The sequence below is a fragment of the Primulina tabacum genome, chromosome 8 (assembly GCF_025594145.1).
Source record: "Primulina tabacum isolate GXHZ01 chromosome 8, ASM2559414v2, whole genome shotgun sequence".
Classification (NCBI taxonomy): Eukaryota; Viridiplantae; Streptophyta; class Magnoliopsida; order Lamiales; family Gesneriaceae; genus Primulina; species Primulina tabacum.
In genome coordinates this window covers 38216617-38238979 of record NC_134557.1, presented here as the reverse complement: position 1 = coordinate 38238979, position 22363 = coordinate 38216617, and the positions used below count along the sequence as shown (strand labels likewise).

Here is a 22363-nt window from a genome sequence, read left to right as displayed (position 1 = left end):
AAATTAATGATATTTTTGAAAATTTCCATAAAGGACAATATTAAAGATGATTAAATTATTAATCTTTAATTATAATCGATGATACTGGAATCTCACTATTCATAGTTGGTGGCATATCACATCAACAGTTGGTGGCATATCACAATCACTATAGACTTTTTGAATTTTGTAACTATGTTACTAGTTGCTTTAATAAAGTATTGTACTGTTCATATTTTTAGTTGGAATCCGGGGTTTCATGTCCGGCTTCGTTCTGTGTTCCTAGCAGAACACGGTCGAGTTTGTTCCCCTCTATTCTCTCTTGTAAAAAACCCTTTTGAAGTATATTAATAAAAGTTTCAAGTTCTGAACACAACTCTATAAGTTTATATTGTTTTATTTTCTGTTTTTATTTACTGTTTTAATTTTATATTTCATTAGATTAGCCTAAATGACAGGCTAAAGCATTCGTGCTAAATTATTACCTTACTATGACATGATCTATATTTATTTGTAACTTGGAATTAAATTGAGATAATAAAAGATCTTTTTAAATTTTAGAATTAATGCAATAAAAGGGTTGGTTGGTTAGAACATAAGGTAAAAAGATGAACCAAAAAATGGTAAAAACAAGGTTCGAGTTTAACCAGGAAAAATAAATTTATGTTGTAGCCCTTCAGTCTGCTTCACCGAGAAATGGCGTTTAAGGCGTTTATGAGTGATTTTTAACCTTTTCTTTAATTATTTTAATAGCTATAGTATGTTTTTCAGACCATGGTAAAGGATTTTTCTTTAACCTATTATATAAGATAGCAGAATCCTTAGAAAGATTTTCAACATAAGGGGAAATATAATTTAAACTTTCTAAAAATATCTGTAACTGAGTTTTATCAGTTATAATGTTATGAAATTTTGAACCAAATTCAATAATTCTTTGTATAGGAAATATTTTTCCTTTTTCAATCATATAACCAAGAAATCTAATATTGGTTTGAAATAAAATCATTTTGGATTTTGATATAATAAGACCATTTTGAATATCAATATTTTTAAACATATCTAAATGTTTAAAATGTATTTCAATATCATTAGAAAATACTAAAATATCATCAATATAAACAATTATAAAATTGTTGTAATTATAAAAAATATCATTCATAATTTTTTGAAATTCTGAAGGGGCATTTTTTAATCCAAATGGCATAACAATCCATTCATAATGTCCTATTGGAACATTGAAAACAGTTTTATATCTATCAGATTATTTTATTTGAATCTGCTAAAATACTGATTTTAAATCAAATTTTAAAAATATAATAGCATTAACAAGTCTATCTAATAAATCTTTTTTATTAGGAATAGGATGCCTAATCCATTTTAAAACCTTATTAAGAGGTTTATAATTTATCACTGATCTAGGACTCCTCTTTCTTGTTCAGAATGTTTATTAACATAAAAACAGTACATGACAAAGGTGATTGGGAAGATGTTATCAAACCTTTTTCTAATAAAGAATGAATTTCATTCTTACATAATTCTAAATATTCAGAATTCATTTGACAAGGACGAGCCTTAGTAGGTGTGGGGCCTCGGGTTCGACATCTAAAATTCATAATTATAATTGTAACAAAATAAACGATTTAGTAAAACAAATAATCTGTGTTTTACAAACCGACATAAACATTGTCAAAATAATTTAAATGTCTCAAATGTTTGAAAAATAATTTTCAACATGCCCAAAATAAACTAGTGAGCCAAAGTAATCCAAACATCATCAAATAGCTCCTAAGACCCGAGAATCCCACTCTAACTCGTATCTCCTCGCTTGGAGCTGGACTGTGGCATCCCAATCCTCGCCTCACCTACCGTCAAGCACATGAAAACAAGAGGTAGCCGACGTGTCGATGAGTATAAACCCAATATGATACAATCAATAACATATGAGAATTTAATTTTCAAAATAGTTCATATAAAGATGCAATATAATGCAATGCATGATCGGAAGCTGTGGGCTATCAATAAATCTCAAGATCGAGTGAATCATCTCGTCATAGGGTACCCAAGGGAAGAGAATCCCCCAACAACATCCACCGACTCATCTGCTCAGGGTGGGGTGCTGTGTTATACAATCCCAAGTCTATGGTGCGCCTATAGAGAGTGCTCAGGCCATAGCAGCGATCTCCGCATACACTATGCCAACTCAACTATAGCCCCATACGTCCAACAAATCAATAAATCAAGGCGACCTCCACCATATCAAATCTGAATCAAAAAGTGGTTCAATATGCAATGCAATAATGCATTTCAATCTCATCAAGTCAATATCATAAAAAGTTCATCTCAAAAGATCTATCATCAACAAATCACAAGTAATTCATCAAGCCATCGAATTTTCAGTTTAAAATAAAAAGATACTTTTACCTCGTATGTTACCGACCTTAACATACATTTCAAATATTACGAAAAAGAGATCGAAATGTGTAGTTGAGAAGTCTTGAACCTCTGAATTCTACTATAACTCAAGAACTCGGATCATTTATCAAAACAGAGCAATTTCTCTACAAAATTCATAATTAATTCAATACCTCTACAAATCAAGATCCGCAAATTGGATATGCAAGAAAACGCAAAGCTCAACAATTCTATTTGATAAAATTTTGTCAAATAAAGCCATTTACTCAGTCGTTCATAATCTGAAACATACAACATAATTTTCGAAATTCTGCATCCGTACAAATATGGCACAGTTTAGTATTTTGAACATAACTTCCTCAATATCTAATGGAATCAAGCCAATTTGGTATCATTTCGAAGACAAGACAATGTTATATAACTTTGATTTGAACATAAAATTCCAAATCCCAACCAAATAATTCCAGAATTCGAATAAACAGAAGACATGGACACAAACTCGGGATTCTAGACCAGGTTCAGTAAACATAGCATATCTCTTTCATTGCTTCATGGAACTGAGTGATTCTTGAACCAAATCAAAGATAACTTGATGCTCTACAAGTTTGATGAAGACCATAACATCAAAATCCAACTATAACCGTCACATATACCCGAAATAAATTAGGCATAAAAACTGATCTTACACAGAAACAGGAAACTATGCTCATATCTATTTTAAATTCAAACCAACTCAAATACAACATCTTCAACATCTTAATATCTCAAATATCAACTCAAATATCAATTCTAAACTTCAACCCATTTCCAAACTTGAATAAAAATGGGAAATACTTACATCCTCGTGAAGCCCGTGACGAGAGGATCACAAATCTAACTTCATTTCATAAGTTTTTTGAACAAATCTCCCATAGATTGAAGAAGAAATGTAGAAAATGGAAGGAGATGGATGAGGATTTGCGTGGAGGAGAAGGAAAATGATTGAGAATGAGTGGTGGAAGTAAAAGTGAGCTTAAAAATCAATTTTCGCATCTGTTAGCGCCGCAGCGCCACTTTATAGCGCCTCAGCGCCAAAAATCCCGAACTGTTAGCGCCTAGGCGCCACTATTCTAGCGCCGCAGCGCTTGAATAGTAACCTGATGAACAGTAATTTTTTTTTTAAAATTCGGGCATTACAATTTCTCCCCTCTAAAAATAGATTTCGTCCTCGAAATCAAATCATCAATTTCAAGTCTATGATATAGGTGGGTTTTACGTGTTTTTCTTATTATGTGATAGCTCATTGTGTTGCATTTATCGTTTACATTGCATGCATTTTGTGTTATTTTGGCATATATTATGTTTTATCGTTACTCATGTGTCTCATGTGTAAAAATGCAGGAGATTGGCGTATAAACTGAAGAAAATGCTGTGATATGCGAAAGTCATCCGGCCGGGCGCACATTAACATCCGCTCGGGCGCCTGCAAGGTGTGAGGAAAGGAATTTTTGCAAGAGTCATCCGCCCGGGTGGAAACTTATGTCCGCCCGAGCGCGTCAAAGAAAAATGAAAATACAAGATTTGCGCAAGCCATCCGCCCGGGCGGGCGCGCTTGAAATTTTTGAAAGATTTATTGGACAATTCCTTACCTTATTTTCTGGATACATTCAACAGCCATCAAAGCCTTGGAGAGGATTTTGCGCTTGGATTGAAGATTCGAAGATTTCCGGGCATCGTCTTTGCGTTTTTCGTCAAATCTAGTATTTTTAACTTAGTTTTGATCTTTTAAACATTGTTGTGTTTATTTTTATTATGAATTCGAGTAGCTAAACTTAAATATTTGTTGGGATTTAAGGGGATCCTACCCCGAACTTTGATTTGATTAATTCATGTGATGATTTGTGATTTATTCTTGATATTACTATTGTTTTATCGTGTTGTTAAAGCGTAGCTAACTTTAACAACGTTTTTATATTGCGAGTGAGTTCGAGAGAATAGCTTGTGATAGGAACGAGTACTATAATCCGTGGATCTACAATTTACATAGACATATGAAATTGGATACGCGCCGATAGTTATAGTCCTAAGGGTCGAAAGCTATGTGATTTCATAGATCGATATGCGATTCATTCCTGATAAATAATTAAAGAAATTTAATTACTTCTCTTAATAGAATTAGGTTGGCATAGCTCGAGAGGGCGTGTTCAATTGAATAGGAAATCCTGTCGGAGGCGTAGATCACTACCGAACGAATTAGTTAATTAACGAGGGGTAGGTGAATCGATATTCCCAACAAATTCATTTTTCACTGAAATTTAATTAATCATTCTAGCTTAATTGGTTCACCATTTAATTCTTGAATTTGTTCATTGAGTTTTTATTTAATGTTAGTAGTAAAAAAACAATCATTCAAATTTCGTTCCTAAAGATTCGATAATTAGAAATAATAATTTTCAAATACAATTTTCAGTGGAACGATACTCTACTCGCGTACATTATACTATTACTTGACATCGTGCACTTGCGATTAATTTTTGAGCATACAAAACCATATTTTTATTAAGGATTCCACAGTGCAAGTTTTGCTCGATCAAGTTTTTGGCGCCGTTGCGGGGGAATATTAATTCACAATTTTATTTTTAATTATTTTCTTTAGCATTGTTTCATTTTTAATAAATTAACACTCCATATTTTATTACAAAGATCTCTTCCAGTGCATGCCAAAGTCACTTGACGTGGAGCTTGAGCAGTTCGACCCTGAAATTGAAAGAACTTTCCGCAGGAGAAGACAGCAGCAGAGACTAAAGGAACTGATGAAGAGCCACAAGCACGAGCATGAGGAGGAACATCATGAAGATAGACATGTTGAGATGCCACGCCGCATACCAATGCTAGATTATGCCCAGCCTTCTTTGGATGGTGCACGCCCCAGCATTGTGAGGCCTATTGTACAAGCAAATCACTTTGAAATCAAGCTAGCTATAATTCAGATGATTCAGAATACAGTCCAGTTTGGAGGATCTGCAGTAGATGACCCAAACACGCACATCGCAGATTTTCTTGAAATTTGCTATACTTTTAAATTTAATGGAGTTTCTGATGATGCTGTTAGGTTGCGTTATTTTCTTTCTCCTTACGTGACAAAGCTAAAGCATGGTCAAATTGTTTACCTGTAGGTTCGATTACCACATGGGAGGACATGGCGAAAGCGTTTCTCATTAAATACTTTCTTCCATCTAAGACCATGAAGCTGCGGGCAAACATCACTACATTTGCTCAATTCGAGCAGGAGTCTTTATATGAAGCATGGGAGCGTTTCAAAGATCTATTGCGAAGATGCCCTCATCACGAACTGCCACTTGGGTTAGTTGTTCAAACCTTTTACTATGGCTTGCTTACTCCTAATCGTACTATGATAGATGCTGCTGCTTGTGGAAACCTCTTGAGAAAAACTGCTGAGGAAGGATATGAGTTGTTGGAGGAGATGGCTGCTAGCAGCTATCATCCTCAATCTTAAAGTAACAACCAGCGGAGAAGTGCAGGAGTCCACCAGGTAACTGACCTTTCTGCTATTACTGCACAACTTGATGTTTTGAACAGGAAGTTGGACGGGTTGAATATGGGTGGCACGGCTATGCGTCTTCAAGAGATATTTTGTGAAAAATGCGGAGGAGAACACTATGTTAAGGACTGTCAAGATGGAAATCCATTTTATGTGCAAGAAGGGGCACCAGTGAATCAAGTGGGAGTCCAGAACCGTCCAAGGAATGACCCTTATTCAAACACATACAATCCTGGATGGAGGCAACATCCCAACTTCTCATGGGGTGGCCAAAACAGTCAGAATCGACCACACGGAGGACAAAAATATGGGAAACAACCAATGTACAGATCTGACCCTCCTAGAAAAGAAAAGTCCAATTTGGAGCAGATGATGTCTAAGTTCATCTCATCTACCGAAACTAGACTCCAAAACCAAGATGCATCGATAAAGGGACTAGAGAATCAGATTGGACAGTTAGCAAAGATGATGTCTAAGTTCATCTCAGCGTTGTTGTCTAAATGGGTTTGATCCATATATATAGATAACTTGATTCCAATGTCTATAATCAAAACGGCTTCTTTGATTTCTGATAGAAACATCTTTATTGCCAAAAATAGTTCCTGTAAAAAGGCTTCAGAACAATCAGTCTTGTTACATACTAAAATAGTTAATGCGTATTAAATGACTTTGTTCAACATTAATGAAGCATTTAATACTCGTACTTGGTAAAGTAACGGTAACAGTTAATATATCAAGGATAGGTTCTGTTTCTATCAGTGAGTCAAGTTCTTCTTCTGTTTTCTAAACTGATAAGTACTCGAATAGTACTGCTTAGTTAAGGCGACAAGAGAACTTCTGTTTTTATAGTCTTCTGGTTTCACTTAATGAGATCTACAGGTTTTGACTATCATCACCGCAATTAAATTAAGTCTATCAATTTCCCCATTTGCGGTGATGCCAAAACCTAGAAGTGAGTAAGAAGAGAACAGTTAAATCACAAGAGATAACAATTATAAACTGAAGGGTAAGTAAACAGTAAATCAGAGTTAAAAGAAAAAATTAATCATTAGTTTCAATGTCTCTGAGAAGTGCGTCATCGTCATCCCGAGGTTCCTGGCTTCTGAGGGATGATTCTGCTAGATGATGTCTTTCCGATCTACCTTCCTCTGTTCTTAGTTCTGTTCTGCTTACTGCTTACCCCTTTTTGGCATCAAGGCGAGTTAGCACTTCATCCATTCGGCCTGACAGACTGATAATGCTATCATTCATCATTTCCAGAAATGAGACTTGATTCGAAACACGATCATTCATAATCTGAATAGACTGAGATTGGGACTCAATCTTGGTGTCAATGGATTCCAGTTTCAAATCAGTAGCCTCCATTTTAGTCGAAATCGATCGAAGAGATGACTCATGATCAGCCACTGTTCGTAGAACATCGGATTGTCCAAGAACTATGTTGGCATGACTGGTCAAAACATTCTTCCTATCCTTCAAGATATGCATCAGTTCAACCGCCCAGCTCATCTGCTTGAATATCTTTCTAACATGCTAAAGCTCAAAGAAGTCTCAACCGCTTATTTCAGACCGCTAGATGATTCATCTTGGACTTAAATGATCCTCAGAACCGGATCATTAAAGAGAACCATTTATTGCTCAAAGACATTCTCCGACCGGCTTAATACATTCAAAGTATTACACCGCCTTGAAGTCAACATATACATACATCAGTTTCAAGAATGATCTGCCATTTATGTCTCTATCCCAGAAAAGATAGACCAAGTATAGACTTCAAGTTCTGATGCTAGAAGACAGTTACCATAAAAGGAACTCCTCAGGAAAAGCGCTTCAGAACTACGCTGAGAAAAAGGACATTAAATGCTTTTATTAAAGATCAATTAATGCTCATAAAGATGACAGCAACACATTTGTTCAGTTGATCAGGTTAACGTTGCTGCATCCTTTCCGACCGTTAAGAAGATCGTGTATGTTAACGGAGGAGTGTGCTAGCTAAGACAACCTTTTGATCCACAGCTAAAAATTTTGTTGCTAGCTTATACAAAGATCTCAGAGCGCTATCAAAAGTCAACACACTTCAACGCTCTTTCAGCAAGCTTTAAACAAGAATTACATTTGATCATCTAAGGATCAATTTCGTGCTACTCAAACCAAAACTGATTGTTCATATCAGTAACCCTTTGGTTATTTGATTTAGTGTCTGGTGAACTTAGAATTCTTAAATATCCAGTGGTGTAAAGTGATCACTAAGAGTTCCAAAACAGGTAGTGTGATACGTCCTGATTGGAGTGGGCTGTTGCAAAAAGTTTATAGAGCCAAAGTCTTTTAGTGAAAACCTTCCTAAGGAGGAAAAAGGGGTGACGTAGGAGTATTTATTCTCCGAACATCCATAAAAAATCTTGTGTCTCTTTACTTATCGCAAGCATTTTCTTTTTTTCTAATTGTTGATTAAGCCTGTTAATGTGTTTAAGTTTCTATTGGAAATTGTGAACCGTCTTCTGCACGTAATAGTGGTTCACATTTTCAATCGTTTGAGAAGAATTTTCAACCACCTAACAAACGGTTGAAATAAACATTTTAAAACACGAGAAAGTTTGAAAGAGTTCATTCACCCCCTTCTAAACTCTTTCCCGATCCTAACAAGTGGTATTAGAGCGGGGTTCTGTCAAACATTGATACCTCTTAAACACGTATGGCATCTTTCAACAAGATTCCGATGTTTTCTAAAGAAGACTATGATGATTGGAAAATTCGTATGCAGGCACACTTAGCAGCCCAAGATGACGATATGTGGTATATTATCACTGATGGGCCGATGAGAATCTTGAAGGTAAATACAGCTGCTGCCACAACCGAAGGTGCTCCTCAGATGGTAGAAAAGCACAGATCAAAACGGACAGCTTAGGACAAAAAGAAGGCAAATCTGGACAATGTTTTAAAAGACATCATCTACAAAACTTTGGACAAAAATATGTTTGCCAAAATCAAGACCTGCACTACTGCTAAGGAAATATGGGAAAAGCTCACTCAATTATGTGAAGGCAACGATCAGACAAAAGAAAACAAGTTAACTGTTTCCATCCAAAAGTTCGACAACGCAAAAATGAAGCAAGGAGAAACTTTAGCAGAATTTGACGAATGATTCAGCGGTATTATTATCGAACTCATTTCATTAGGAAAAGAATATTCTAACCGAAAAATTACTTTGAAGGTTATGAGAGCTCTTTCCAGAAAATGGAACGTAAAGACTATAGCAATGCGAGAATCTAAAGATCTGAACAAACTGGAACTTCATGATCTCTTCGCCGTCCTTAAAGCGTATGAGTTCGAGCTTGGAATACGAACTGAAGAAGATCCATCCACCTCCCAGCAAACAAAGGCATTGGCAGCTACTATAGTGACTCTTCCGGTCAAAGATTCAACAAGTAAGAAATCGGCCGAGCAATTAAGCAATGAAGCCATTTCTTTATTTGTTAAAAAATTCAGCAAATTCATGCGCAAGAATCAATCACAGCTGAATAAACCTCACTTCAACAAGGACCATGCTGATGATGGTCAAGCTTGTTTTAACTGTGGAAAGAAAGGACACTTTATTGCAGAATGCAACAGGCCAAGAAAAGATGAAAAGAGATCAAGTGACAAAAGACGAGTTAAAGAAAACAAGAGATTTATCAAAAAGAAGAATCAACGAGTCTTAGTTGCAGAAGAAGATCAAGGCAAATGGGCTGAATCAGAATCAGAAAAATCCATCTCCGAAGAATCTTCAAGTGAAAGCGAAGATGAGAAAGTAGAATGTCTCATGGCCAAAGAAGATCAAGAATCTACCGATGAAATGGCAACAAAGAAAAAGGAGCTGGAAGAATCCATCTGGTTCATGGATAGTGGCTGCTCTAGACACATGACTGGAAACAAAGATCTTTTATCAGAAATAGTCAACTACAAAGGTCCAACAATCACCTTTGGTGATAATTCTAAAGGTAAAGCTGTGGGTAAATGTAAGATTATCCACGGCAAAGTTATCATTAAACATGTGCTTCTTATAGAAAATCTATGTTATAACTTGATAAGCATAAGACAACTATGTGACAAGGGTTACACCGTTGTGTTTCAAAAACTCATATGCACTGTTAAAACCACAGCTGGTAATATCATGTTGACTGGTCATAGAGAGCAAAATACATATAAAGTAAAATGGAATGATAATTATCTTAATGCACCTACCTGCTTTATTGCCTTAAATGGAAATAAAAATTGGTTTTGGCATAAACGACTCAACCATCTCAACTTTAAATCCATTGCTACTATTAGCAGACTTAAACTTGTATCTGGTTTGCCTAACATTGACTTTGCCAAAGATAGAATTTGCAATACTTGTCAATTAGGAAAACAAATCCGTTCAACATTCAAAAGCAGAGGAAGAAACTCATCAGCAAGATGTCTGGAACTTCTTCATATGGATTTGTTTGGACCAATACCCGTAACGAGCTTAGGGGGAAAGAAATATACTCTCATAGTAATTGATGATTTCTCCAGATTTACATGGGTAACATTTCTAAACTCCAAAGATCAAGCTGCCGATCATCTAATCAAGCTGCTCAAAAGACTTCAAAATGAGAAAAGCGAAGCAATTAACAGAATCAAGAGTGACAGAGGAACTGAATTTCTGAACCAATACCTGTCATCATATCTTGAAAATCATGGCATAAAACATGAATTGTCAGCGGCTAGATCACCTCAACAGAACGGAGTAGCTGAAAGGAGAAACCGCACATTGAAGGAAGCAGCTAGAACCATGCTAGCCGAATCTAGTATTTCACAGAGATTTTGGGCAGAAGCTATTAACACAGCCTGTTACATTCAAAACAGGTCCATGATTATAAGAATCATGAAAAGACTCCATATGAAATCTGGACCGGCAAGCAACCAGAAGTTGGATACTTTCGTATTTTTGGTCGTAAGTGTTTTATTCATATTAATGGCAAAACACATCTCACCGCATTTGATGTAAAAGCTGATAATGGTATCTTTTTAGGATATTCAGCAGTGAGCAAAGCATACAGAGTTTATAATCAAAGAACTCTCACTGTTGAAGAATCCATACACATTGTATTTGATGAATATTCTATATGTCATGACAATAGTAGTAACAATATACATGATTTAATAAATAATCTTGATGCTACTAACCTTGAAGCAAGCAGTGATGATGAGGTAGATCTGAGAAAAACAGGAGGAAACATATCAAAAGAAAATCCAACAGCACAAGAACAAACTCAACAGGTGCACGAACCAGAGGACAACCAACAGACGCAAAATACACAAATAGAAGAAGCACTGGAGCAAGAAGAGGAAATCATTCAACCAACCAAGCTAAATCCATATGGACCATGTCTCCAGTGGAAAAGGATCATCCACTCGAGCTGGTCATCGGTAACCCGACTGCTCCTCTTAGAACTAGAAATCAAATGATAAATGAATTTATGCATGCTGCGTTTGTATCTCAGATAGAACCTAAGAAAATCGATAATGCACTACTTGACACAAATTGGATAGAGGCCATGCAAGAGGAACTTAATCAGTTTGAAAGAAGTAAGGTTTGACATCTAGTCCCTCGGCCTAAAAATACTCATGTGATTGGAACAAGATGGGTGTTTAGGAATAAAATGGATGAAAATGGTTTAATTATAAGAAACAAGGCTAGACTAGTAGCTCAAGGCTATAGACAAGAGGAAGGTATAGACTTTGATGAATCTTTTGCCCCAGTAGCCAGGTTAGAAGCCATTAGAATATTTCTGGCATTTACAGCATTTAAGGACTTCAAAGTATATCAAATGGATGTTTAATATGCATTTTTGAATGGGTTATTAAATGAGATAGTTCATGTAGAACAACCACCCGGCTTTGTTAATCACACTCTCCCCGATTATGTTTACAAACTTGACAAAGCTCTATATGGACTAAAACAGGCCCCGAGAGCATGGTATGACACTTTAACAAAATTCTTGCTTGAGCATGGTTTCACAATCGGAACGGTTGATAAAATGATGTTTAGATTCTCAAAAAATGATCATTCACTGTTTGTACAAAATGTGGACGATATTATTTTCAGATCAACTAACCCTAAGTTTTGCGAGAGATTTTCTTAGATGATGCAGGAGCAATTTGAGATGAGCATAATGGGCGAATTAAATTACTTTTTAGGACTGCAAGTTAAGCAGTCCGAAAATGGTATATTTATCAATCAAGCTAAATACACTCGAGATATGCTAAAGAAATTTGGCATGGAAAATTGCTCTCAAGCTACCACCCCAATGAGTTCATCAATCAAACTGGATAAATATGAAGGGAGAATCTTTGTGGATACAAAAATGTACAGAGGGTTAATTGGTTCTCTACTTTATTTGACTGCAAGTAGACTGGATATTATGTTTGCTGTATGTTTATGTGCACGGTTTCAAGCTAAACCTATGCAATCTCATTTTATTGCTTCTAAACGCATACTTAAATATCTTAAAGGTGCTACTAATGTGGGTCTTTGGTATCCCAAATATTCAGGTCTAAATCTTGTAGGGTATTCAGACGCAGATTATGCTGGATGCTAAATCGACAGAAAAAGTACGAGCGGTTCATGTTAGTTCTTAGGCGAAAGACTAATATCATGGCTTAGTAAGAAACAAACGTCAATTGCTACATCAACCACTGAAGCAGAATACATTGCGGCTGGAAGTTGCTGTGCTCAGATGATATGGATACAACAACAATAAAAAGATTATGGAATCCAAGCTACTGAGTCACCCATTTTTTACGACAATACCAGCGCAATAGCCATCACATACAACCCTGTTATGCACTCTTGGACAAAACATATTGACATCAGACACCATTTCATCCGAGAACACGTCATGAAGAAAGAAATACGGCTTGAATATGTTCATACGGATCAACAAACAGCCGATATTTTCACAAAACCATTACCAGAGGCTAAGTTTTCACATTTTCGAAATATGCTTGGATTAATCGATTTATCTTGATATAATTATTTCTTGTGTATGTTCAGTTTGTAATGCAGGAAATAAACGGAAATATAAAGAGACAGTCAGTAATACAAAATAGAAAATTTTATTAGAACAAGCGGGCACATACAACCATAATTTCATTATCAACCGCCCTCGTCCAGTTATCCAACCAGGCGGTCAGCCAACCGGTGGAGGTACGTAAAAAATCATCTGAGAAGGCAATCCTTCTCAGAGTCCTATGCTCTTTTAGGAGCATGAGGAGGTAGACGCCATCATCAGAAAAGACGTCTGCATTATAAGTGACGTAAAAACGTCGTCGATATTTCTTCAGAGTTGCCACCTCCTTAGAGGTAGCAACTAGTCCTCCCTCAAGGGAGGACTGAAGCTCCTGGACCTCTGTCCAGGTTGCCAGCATCTTCTCAAAGACGCTGTCCTCAAGAGCAGTCTTTCAGGAAGCCACCACCGATTCCATGAATGCTTTAGCAAGGTCTGGCTCACTTGAACTGCCTGTCTTTGCAATCCTGATATCTGATTTTTATCTCTATTATTTGTAAAACTAACACCTCTACCTGTATTTATAGATGAGTATCATATAAAGGGTCTCTCTCTCTCTCTCATGATGACAGACACTAGGGTTTGAAGAGGCTTTCTGTCAAAGCTACCGTCGGTTCATCTTCCAGGATTAGCTTTACTCCACATGCTTAGGGGGAACAATGGTTAAGTCATTAATTAAATAGACTTCTCAACCGTTTCCTCCCAACTACATTACTTATACTGTTCATTTTCCTTGGGCACGATGCTTCCACATCTTTTCGTAAAAACTACTCAAACTTGTCGACTGCCTCTGATTGACGTGACGGTTTTTATTTTTGAAATTAATGATTTTACCGCCGCCCAAAATTTTTTTTCAAAACTTTTAACACCTTCACTAACAGTCCTCCACGTGGACTGACTTGTGATTATCCGAACCGTATATACATACTCTAAATTTGAAGCTTTGATAGTGTTATCTTGCTATTATACTCGATCGCATTTTAGCTTAACTTGCAGGTGCTAAATTCAAACCTTCTCGGTAAATCAAGGAAATGGCTGCCTCCATTGCTCAAAACACAGTTGCTGTTAACTTTGCGTCAGTATTTGCCATGCCCAACAAGTCTGTGCAAGCCATGTTTCGCACGATAGAACATTCTGGGCTTCGCTCTTTTCTGGGTTGCCGCTACAGTTACTCCGACACACTATTGAAGGAATTCTTTGATTCCGCGTACATGAAGAACGGAGAAATTGTTTGTGCTGTTCAAAACAAAAACCTCCAGTTCACCCAGAAAATGTTTGCTGATTTGTTCAGCTTACCCACGGAAGGAATTACTGATTTCTCCACACTGCCGGTCGAAAATATTGAAATTTTGCGTAGTGCCTTCTCAAACACAGATTCTCAAATTTCTCATCCAACATGTCAAAAACGCGACTTTTAGATTGAATTCAAACTGTTGCCTGATATCGTGGCAAAAGGACTTCTTGCCAAGGCTGGTGCCTATGATTGGAGAAATTTCTTGTTATGGCCACCATCTCATCCAAATTGCGGATAAATTGGTCTGATGTTCTATTCAAGATATTGGTGGCCATGATCAATAAAGAAAACCAATCGCAAGGTTTTGCGGTTCAAATCTGCCATATGCTAAATGATGACGGGGTTCAATCGGTGGATATGGTAGAAGTTGGAAAAACCAAGCTTTTTAACTGGATATCGGTTGAAAAATTTATCCAGAAGAATCGATCGGCAGATGAGGAGATATTCTCCATCAAAACCGAAATCGGGGAAGAATTCGTGAAACAGAAGAAAACATCAAAGACCGTTTCAACACCCAAAGAAACCAAAAGGAAGCTGGTTCTATAATCCAGTTCCGATGATGAGTCCAAGGATGACATTCCTGTCTCTCAAGTTTTTAAGAAAAAAGAACAGCACATTCAAAACCAGCAAAGATCAGACTGGTTAAACGTCTTTCTGCACCACTCATTCCTGCCCCAATCCCATCAATCTCAGCCACAAAGCTAAAAAAGATTCAAATTACTGAAACAGAGATTGAGTCCTCTTACTCAGGAGTTCATATTATTCTCTCCTCAGATAAGGGCAAACAAGTATTGATTGAAAATCCGCCAAAAAGCAATTCAGTGCATACGGCCATAGTCCTCACCACCGAACGTGTCAATGAGGCCGTACAGAAGAAGATGAAGATGTTTGATCAATGGGTTAAATATCGGACTGCTGTAACTTTGGACACATTGATTTGGCAAAATAAAAGCAGCCGCTAATCTTGAACGGTCCATTTTGGAATGGACAAAAACATCTGATATTCAAACCGCTCTACGTCGTCGAGACTTTTTGGAACTTCAGATGAATGAAAGTACTCTCCGAGTCATCATTCAATTAAAAAGGAAAAATTTTGATCTTTTTTATCTTACGGCCAAGGATGATTCGGCTGTTATCTCTCAACTTGAGATGGATGCATTATTGCTTGCTACGCATGTTGCTCTAATGCGACAGGATCTTAATCTTCCAGCAGGTACAGAACAAGGTAAGTTCGACTCTATGATGGAAATACATGACGATCCCTGCTCTAAACAGCTTCAAGTCATCTCCACACTTAAGGATTATTCATCTACGTCACCTGGTACAAGCACTAAGCCTTCATCACCAGTACTTACCATAACAACTCAACTGGATGATGAGGACACCAATCTGCCTCCCTATGAAAAGATCACGCCAGAGGACATTCCAAGTGCTGAAACCGAGTCTGCGCAGCTGCCTCCACTTCATGTTTCAGAAGCTCAAACTCTTTCTACTGATGAGGCATTGCAGTTTTTATCTGATTTTGATCAAATTGTTACATTTCAAGAAAACTTGGGTTCTCCATCTGGCCCTCCCACTAACGATGATCCAACCGCTCTTCCAGAACAGCTGTTGACCTCTCCCAAAGAATTGCAGGAAACCGAGCTGATTACTTCATCGATACCTACACACTCTCCTCAAATTAGTCCTCCATCAACAAAACCAGAGGAACCAATTGTCACCGGCTCTAAAACATCTACTTCTCCTGAAGATATTGATCAAATCATTGAGAGCATTACACTTGAACTCCACAAGCCAGAATCGTCAAAATTTGCTTCCTCTCAACTGGTCTCTCTCAAGAACAGCTTACTATCTGAAGAAGGCAATCCTGAAGAACAAGATTTTCAAGAAGACAGTTGCCAAGAGCAGATTTTGACTAAACTTAGCACTATGGACCAATCCATTTTGGCTCTAAATCAAAACCAATTTGATCTCAAGGAGGCCCTTCGATCAATGAATATGCTTTCCGAAATGATCTTTCCACCATGGAAACAAGTATCTCACTCCAGCAAGCAAAACACAATTATGCACATGTTAACCTCTGCCTTGGCCTATCGGAGCAAATGACTCGTCTTCAAACAAATCTAGAACAACACGTAAATGCACAAGGTGCTCAGCTTGCAGAGATTATGACTTTCCTTGTTCATGGTGATGTCAAAAAGGGGGAAAGAGAACGACAAAGAGTAATTCAAGAAGCAGAATTATCTGTTATGAAGGAATTGCATGAGTTCAAAGCAGCGGAACAGAGTAAAGGTCCAAAGACAAACTAAGTTGATTATTTTTACAACAGTTGATTATTTTGAATATTGTAATTTCATTCATTTAATGAAATACAATATTTTCGCTCTTATATATTTTCTTCGAAATTATTGTGTTACAAAGCCTTACAGCTAGGTTTTGTCATCACCAAAAAGGGGAAAATTGTTAAGAAATTATATTCCCAAGAATTTTGGTAAATGACAAAACAAGACAGCACAAAAACAGCTGCGGTTTATATATGAGATATGCATCAGTTCAACCGCCCAGCTCATCAGCTGGAATATCTTTCTAACCGACTAAAGCTCAAAGAAGTCTCAACCGCTTATTTCCGACTGCTAGCAGATTCAGCTTGGCTTAAATGATCCTCAGAACCGGATCATTAAAGGGAACTATTTATTGCTCAAAGACATTTTCTGACCGGCTTAATACATTCAAAGTATTACACCGCCTTGAAGTCAACATATACATACATCAGTTCCAAGAATGATATGCATTTATGTCTCTATCCCAGAAAAGGCAGACCAAGTATAGACTTCAAGTTCTGATGCTAGAAAACAGTTACCATAAAAGGAACTCCTCAGGAAAAGTGCTTTAGAACTACGCTGAGCAAAAGGAACATTAAATGCTTTTATTAAGATCAATTAATGCTCATAAAGACGACATCAACACATCTGTTCAGTGGATGAGGTTAACGTTGCTGCATCATTTCCGACCGTTAAGAAGATCGTGTATATTAACGAAGGAGTGTGCTAGCTAAGACCAACTTTTGATCCACAGCTAAAAATCTTGTTGCTAGCTTATACAAAGATCTCAGAGCCCTATCAAAAGTCGACACACTTCAACGCTCTTTCAGCACGCTTTAAACAAGAATTACATTTGATCATCTAAGGATCAATTTCGTGCTACTCAAACCAAAACTGATTATTCATATCAGTAACCTTTTGGTTATTTGATTTAGTGTCTGGTGAACTGATAGTTCTTAAATATCCAGTGGTATAAAGTGATCACTAAGAGTTCCAAAACAGGCAGTATGATAAGTCCTTATTGGAGTGGGCTGTTGCAAAAAGTTTGTAGAGCCCAATTCTTTTAGTGAAAACCTTCTTAAGAAGGAGTGACGTAGGAGTATTTATTCTCCGAACATCCATAAAAAATCTTGTGTCACTTTACTTATCGCAAGCATTTTCTTTGTATCTAATTGTTGATTAAGCCTGTTAACGTGTTTAAGTTTCTATTGGAAATTGTGAACCGTCTTCCGCACGTAATAGTGGTTCAAATTTTCAACCGTTTGAGAAGAATTTTCAACCGCCTAACAAACGGTTGAAATAAACATTTTAAAACACGAGAAAGTTTGAAAGAGTTCATTCAACCCCCCTCTCTAAACTCTTTCCCGATCCTAACATAAACTCATGTCTCAATTTCAAGATTTAAATATAAATGTTTTAAAAAATAATAATATTTTAGAATTTCTAAAAATGATTAAGGATCCAATATTAAAATCTACAATTATAGATCAAATGAAAAATACTTCTTCGACTAGCAATAATAATAATATTCTTGTTAAACAAGAACAAGTTTATTCCATGAAAGAAGTAAAAAATCTTCTACAACAAAATATAGTAAACAAAATCTAGTTACTATACATGATCTAGTTAAAGAAATAGAAAATCTTAAAGAACAAGTAAAAATTTTACAACATAATAATAATAGTGTAAATTATCGTATTTCAATTATTGAAACTAATAATCCAATTTTTAATTCTGAAAATTTTGATAATATTAAAGATATTTCATTTCCTGATCCAAATAAAAAATATTTATCTGTTTTAAGCTGATTATATATCAAAAATGGTACACCAATATTACTTTATTAATTGAAAATTCTTATAAGAGAAATTTCATTGCTATGATTGATAGTGGTGCAGATTTAAATGTTATACAGAAAGGATTAATTCCTACAAAATATTTTCATAAAACAACTCATTCTCTTTCTCATGCCGGATGAGAACCTTTAGAAATAAATTATAAATTACCAAAAGCATATATTTGCAAAGATAAAAACTGTATTCAAACCAGTTTTTTATTAGCAAAAGATATTTCTATCCAACTTATACTTAAGCTTCCTTTTATTTATCAAATTTATCCTTTAACATATGTTGATGAAACATGTATTATAGGAACTTTTCAAGGTAACCCTATTTCTTTTCAGTTCATAACTAAACATGTTCATAGAATTTTAAATGAATTACAAGAAATTATTGAAAGAAAAACTTTTCAAATAAATTCTTTAAAAGAAGAAGTTAAAATACTAACTATAGATGATAAATTAAAAAATCCTAAATTACAGGAAAAAATTAAAATTATTTATAATAAATTTTCATTAGAAATATGGAATGATCTTCCAAATGCTTTTTGGAATCGTAAGAAACATATTATTTCTCTTCCATATGAAGAGAATTTTGATGAAAAGAATATTCATACTAAGGCTCGTCCTTGTCAAATGAATTCTGAATATTTAGAATTATGTAAGAATGAAATTCATTCTTTATTCGAAAAATGTTTGATAACATCTTCCCAATCACCTTGGTCATGTACTGCTTTTTATGTTAATAAACATTCTGAACAAAAAAGAGGAGTTCCTAAATTAGTGATAAATTATAAACCTCTTAATAAGGTTTTAAAATGGATTAGACATCCTATTCCTAATAAAAAAGATTTATTAGATAGACTTGTTAATGCTATTATATTTTTAAAATTTGATTTAAAATCACGATTTTGGCAGATTCAAATAAAAGAATCTGATAGATATAAAACTACTTTCAGTGTTCCAATAGGACATTATGAATGGACTGTTATGCCATTTGGATTAAAAAAAGCCCCTTCAGAATTTCAAAAAATTATGAATGATATTTTTTATAATTACAGCAATTTTAAAATTGTTTATATTGATGATATTTTAGTATTTTCTAATGATATTGAAACACATTTTAAACATTTAGATATGTTTAAAAATATTGTTATTCAAAATGGTCTTGTTATATCAAAATCCAAAATAATTTTATTTCAAACCAATATTAGATTTCTTGGTCATATGATTGAAAAAGGAAAAATAATTCCTATACAAAGAAGTATTGAATAGGTTCAAAATTTCCTAACATTATAACTGATAAAACTCAGTTACAGAGATTTTTAGGAAGTTTAAATTATATTTCTAAGGATTCTGCTATCTTATATGATAGGTTAAAGAAAAATCATTTACCATGGTCTGAAAAACATACTATAGCTGTTAAAAATATTAAAGAAAATGTTAAAAATCTCTCTTGTCTTATGCTTGCAAATCCCCAATGGGATAAAACAGATGCTTCTGATATAGGTTTTGGAGGGATTTTAAAACAAATAGACCCCAAAACAAAAGAAGAATATCGTATTCGATTTTATTCTAGAAAATGGAATAATGCCCAGAAAAATTATTCCACAGTAGCAAAAGATATTTTGGCTATTGTAAGATGTATTTTAAAATTTCAAGATGATTTATATAATCAAAAATTTATTATAAAAACTGATTGTTAATATGAAAAATTTATGTTTAATAAAGATTTTAAACATGATGTTTCGAAAAAAATGTTTGCAAAATGGCACGCTCATTTAGCTTCTTTTGATTTTGAAAACAGTTATAAGAAAGATGAAGATAATCACTTACCTAATTTTTTAACTCGAGAATATTTACAGATATGAATTCTCGAGGCAGAGGAGAGTCCTCTTATAAAGGACGAGGTGGTAAGGGAAAACCCTCTAATATTATAGTACAACATGGCAAGCAGAGGCTAATAGCCCAAAACTTATCTAGCTCATCCAGTAATACTGAGCAGAATAATGAGTTATACAATGAATTTCAAGAATTCTTGAAACAAAAGCAGAGAAATAATACAGATTCTCAAACTTCAGCATCGTATGCTAATATCATGAAAGAAGATGATAATGATTCTGCTCTATATACAGAGACAAAACATCGTGAATTAATTCTTCTTATAGAAGAAATAGATACTCAATGGGAGAAAACTCCATGGACTATCATGGAAAGATACTTAATCAATACATCATATGTATATGGTTCCTACAAATAAAGAGGATTTTATGAAAATCTTCTTTTATCTACAGAAAGTGTCGATATAACTCACTTTTTCAGTAATACCCAACAAAAAGGAAGTTATAACTTCTCCAAATTCATTATCAAAAAGATAATATCTATTGAAGAATAGGTATATCTCCATTGGTTGAAAAAGAATTTTATTCTGATACTCATAAAATGAGTTTTAAATTTAATTTTTGGGATTATGTTGAGAGTTTTAATAAAACTCTATTTTATGAAAATAAGAAAAGGAAACATACATAGTTTCTAAAAATCTGTGAAAATTTTTTCTATTATCCTGTCCCAAATTGGTTCTTTATATGGTGGAAGATTTTTGGTCCATCAGCAAAAATTTTGCCAGAGGTTTTTATAAAACCTATGAATACTTGGTTAAATGTTTTCCTAAGTATTAAAAAATCATTTTCTGAACATTGGATAGATGAAAAGACTCTATGTCTATTTTTCATGGAATTTGGAATCACATGGATCTAAAAATGGCAACCAGAATTTGGTTATACTGATGAAGGTATTTCTTGCCTATGGAGAGTTAGCTCTACTAAATTTTGGGATAAATTATTAAGAGAAGATCCAGCAACTGGAAAGCCTTATGGCTCTGAGATTCTTCATCAAATGGAGGAAAAAATTTCATTATACCAGATAGAATTCAACAATCAACAAGAGAAATAGAAAGATTATATGAGTCCTTTTAAGATTCTGAGTCAGAAATATTCTTAGATATATTCAAAAGAGAAAATGATTGAAGTTTATATCGAAGAAATGAAGAAGGATCTTTATAAGAATATTGGATGTTCCGATTCAAAATCTGATAAATCTATGACATCTGACTCCGGTGAAAATCAATTTATCCATCTAATGCAGATGCAAGATGCACAAGATCCAGAGAATGATATTCCTCAACTCTCTCAAATTAATGATATTTTTGAAAATTTGAAAAATTCCATAAAGAACAATATTAAAGATGATTAAATTATTCATCTTTAATTATAATCGATGATAGTGGAATCTCACTATTCATAGCCGGTGGCATATCACAATCATGTGGTGGCATATCACAATCACTACAGACTTTTTAAATTTTGTAACTATGTTACTAGTTGCTTTAATAAAGCATTGTACTGTTTATATTTTTAGTTGGAATCCGGGGTTTCATGTCCTGCTCTTCCATCTATTTATAGGTTCATTCTGTGTTCTTAGCATAACACGGTCGAGTTTGCTCCCCTCTATTCTCTCTTGTAAAAAACCCTTCTAAAGTATATTAATAAAAGTTTCAAGTTCTGAACACAACTCTGTAAGTTTATATTATTTTATTTTCTGTTTTTATTTATTGTTTTAATTTTATATTTCATTAGATTAGCCTAAATGACAGGCTAAAGCATTCGTGCTAAATTATTACCTTACTATGACATGATCTATATTTATTTGTAACTTGGAATTAAGTTGAGATAATAAAAGATCTATTTAAATTTTAGAATTTAATGTAATATAAGGGTTGGTTGGTTAGAACATAAGGTAAAAAGATGAACCAGGAAACGGTAAACACAAGGTTCGAGTTTAACCAGGAAAAATAAATTCATGTTATAGCCCTTCAGCCTGCTTAGCCGAGAAATGGCGTTTAAGGCATTT

General features: G+C 34.9%; 1 protein-coding gene, 1 long non-coding RNA gene and 1 other non-coding gene across 4 annotated transcripts in view; 1 reads left to right on the top strand and 2 right to left on the bottom strand.

The window, feature by feature from the left end:
• LOC142552525 (uncharacterized) overlaps nucleotides 1-3329 on the bottom strand; it is a 73419-nt gene extending 70090 nt beyond the window's left edge. For both annotated transcript variants that reach the window (XR_012821827.1, XR_012821826.1), the window contains exon 1: nucleotides 3230-3329. This is a non-coding gene — a long non-coding RNA (uncharacterized LOC142552525). The remainder of the gene's footprint in view (nucleotides 1-3229) is intronic.
• Nucleotides 3330-5618: 2289 nt separating this feature from the next.
• On the bottom strand, nucleotides 5619-5724 carry LOC142554867 (small nucleolar RNA R71). The gene has a single exon (XR_012822233.1). It is a non-coding gene; the product is annotated as a small nucleolar RNA R71 (small nucleolar RNA).
• A 2900-nt stretch (nucleotides 5725-8624) lies between these two features.
• LOC142554748 (uncharacterized) lies at nucleotides 8625-12534 on the top strand. The gene is made up of 6 exons (XM_075665423.1): nucleotides 8625-8804; nucleotides 9144-9486; nucleotides 9637-10740; nucleotides 10965-11212; nucleotides 11437-11526; nucleotides 12088-12534. Exons 1-6 carry the CDS (start codon nucleotides 8625-8627, stop codon nucleotides 12532-12534), a joined length of 2412 nt encoding a protein of 803 aa, XP_075521538.1.
• Nucleotides 12535-22363: the final 9829 nt, after the last annotated feature.

Bases quoted from the DNA above. Each gene is read 5' to 3' on its own strand.
- LOC142554748 (XM_075665423.1), top strand. From the start codon at position 8,625: ATGGCATCTTTCAACAAGATTCCGATGTTTTCTAAAGAAGACTATGAT. The intron at 9,487-9,636 runs GTCAAGCTTGTT...TCTTAGTTGCAG, and splicing joins CAAGGACCATGCTGATGATG to AAGAAGATCAAGGCAAATGG. The intron at 11,527-12,087 runs GTTTGACATCTA...TAGATGATGCAG, and splicing joins ATCAGTTTGAAAGAAGTAAG to GAGCAATTTGAGATGAGCAT.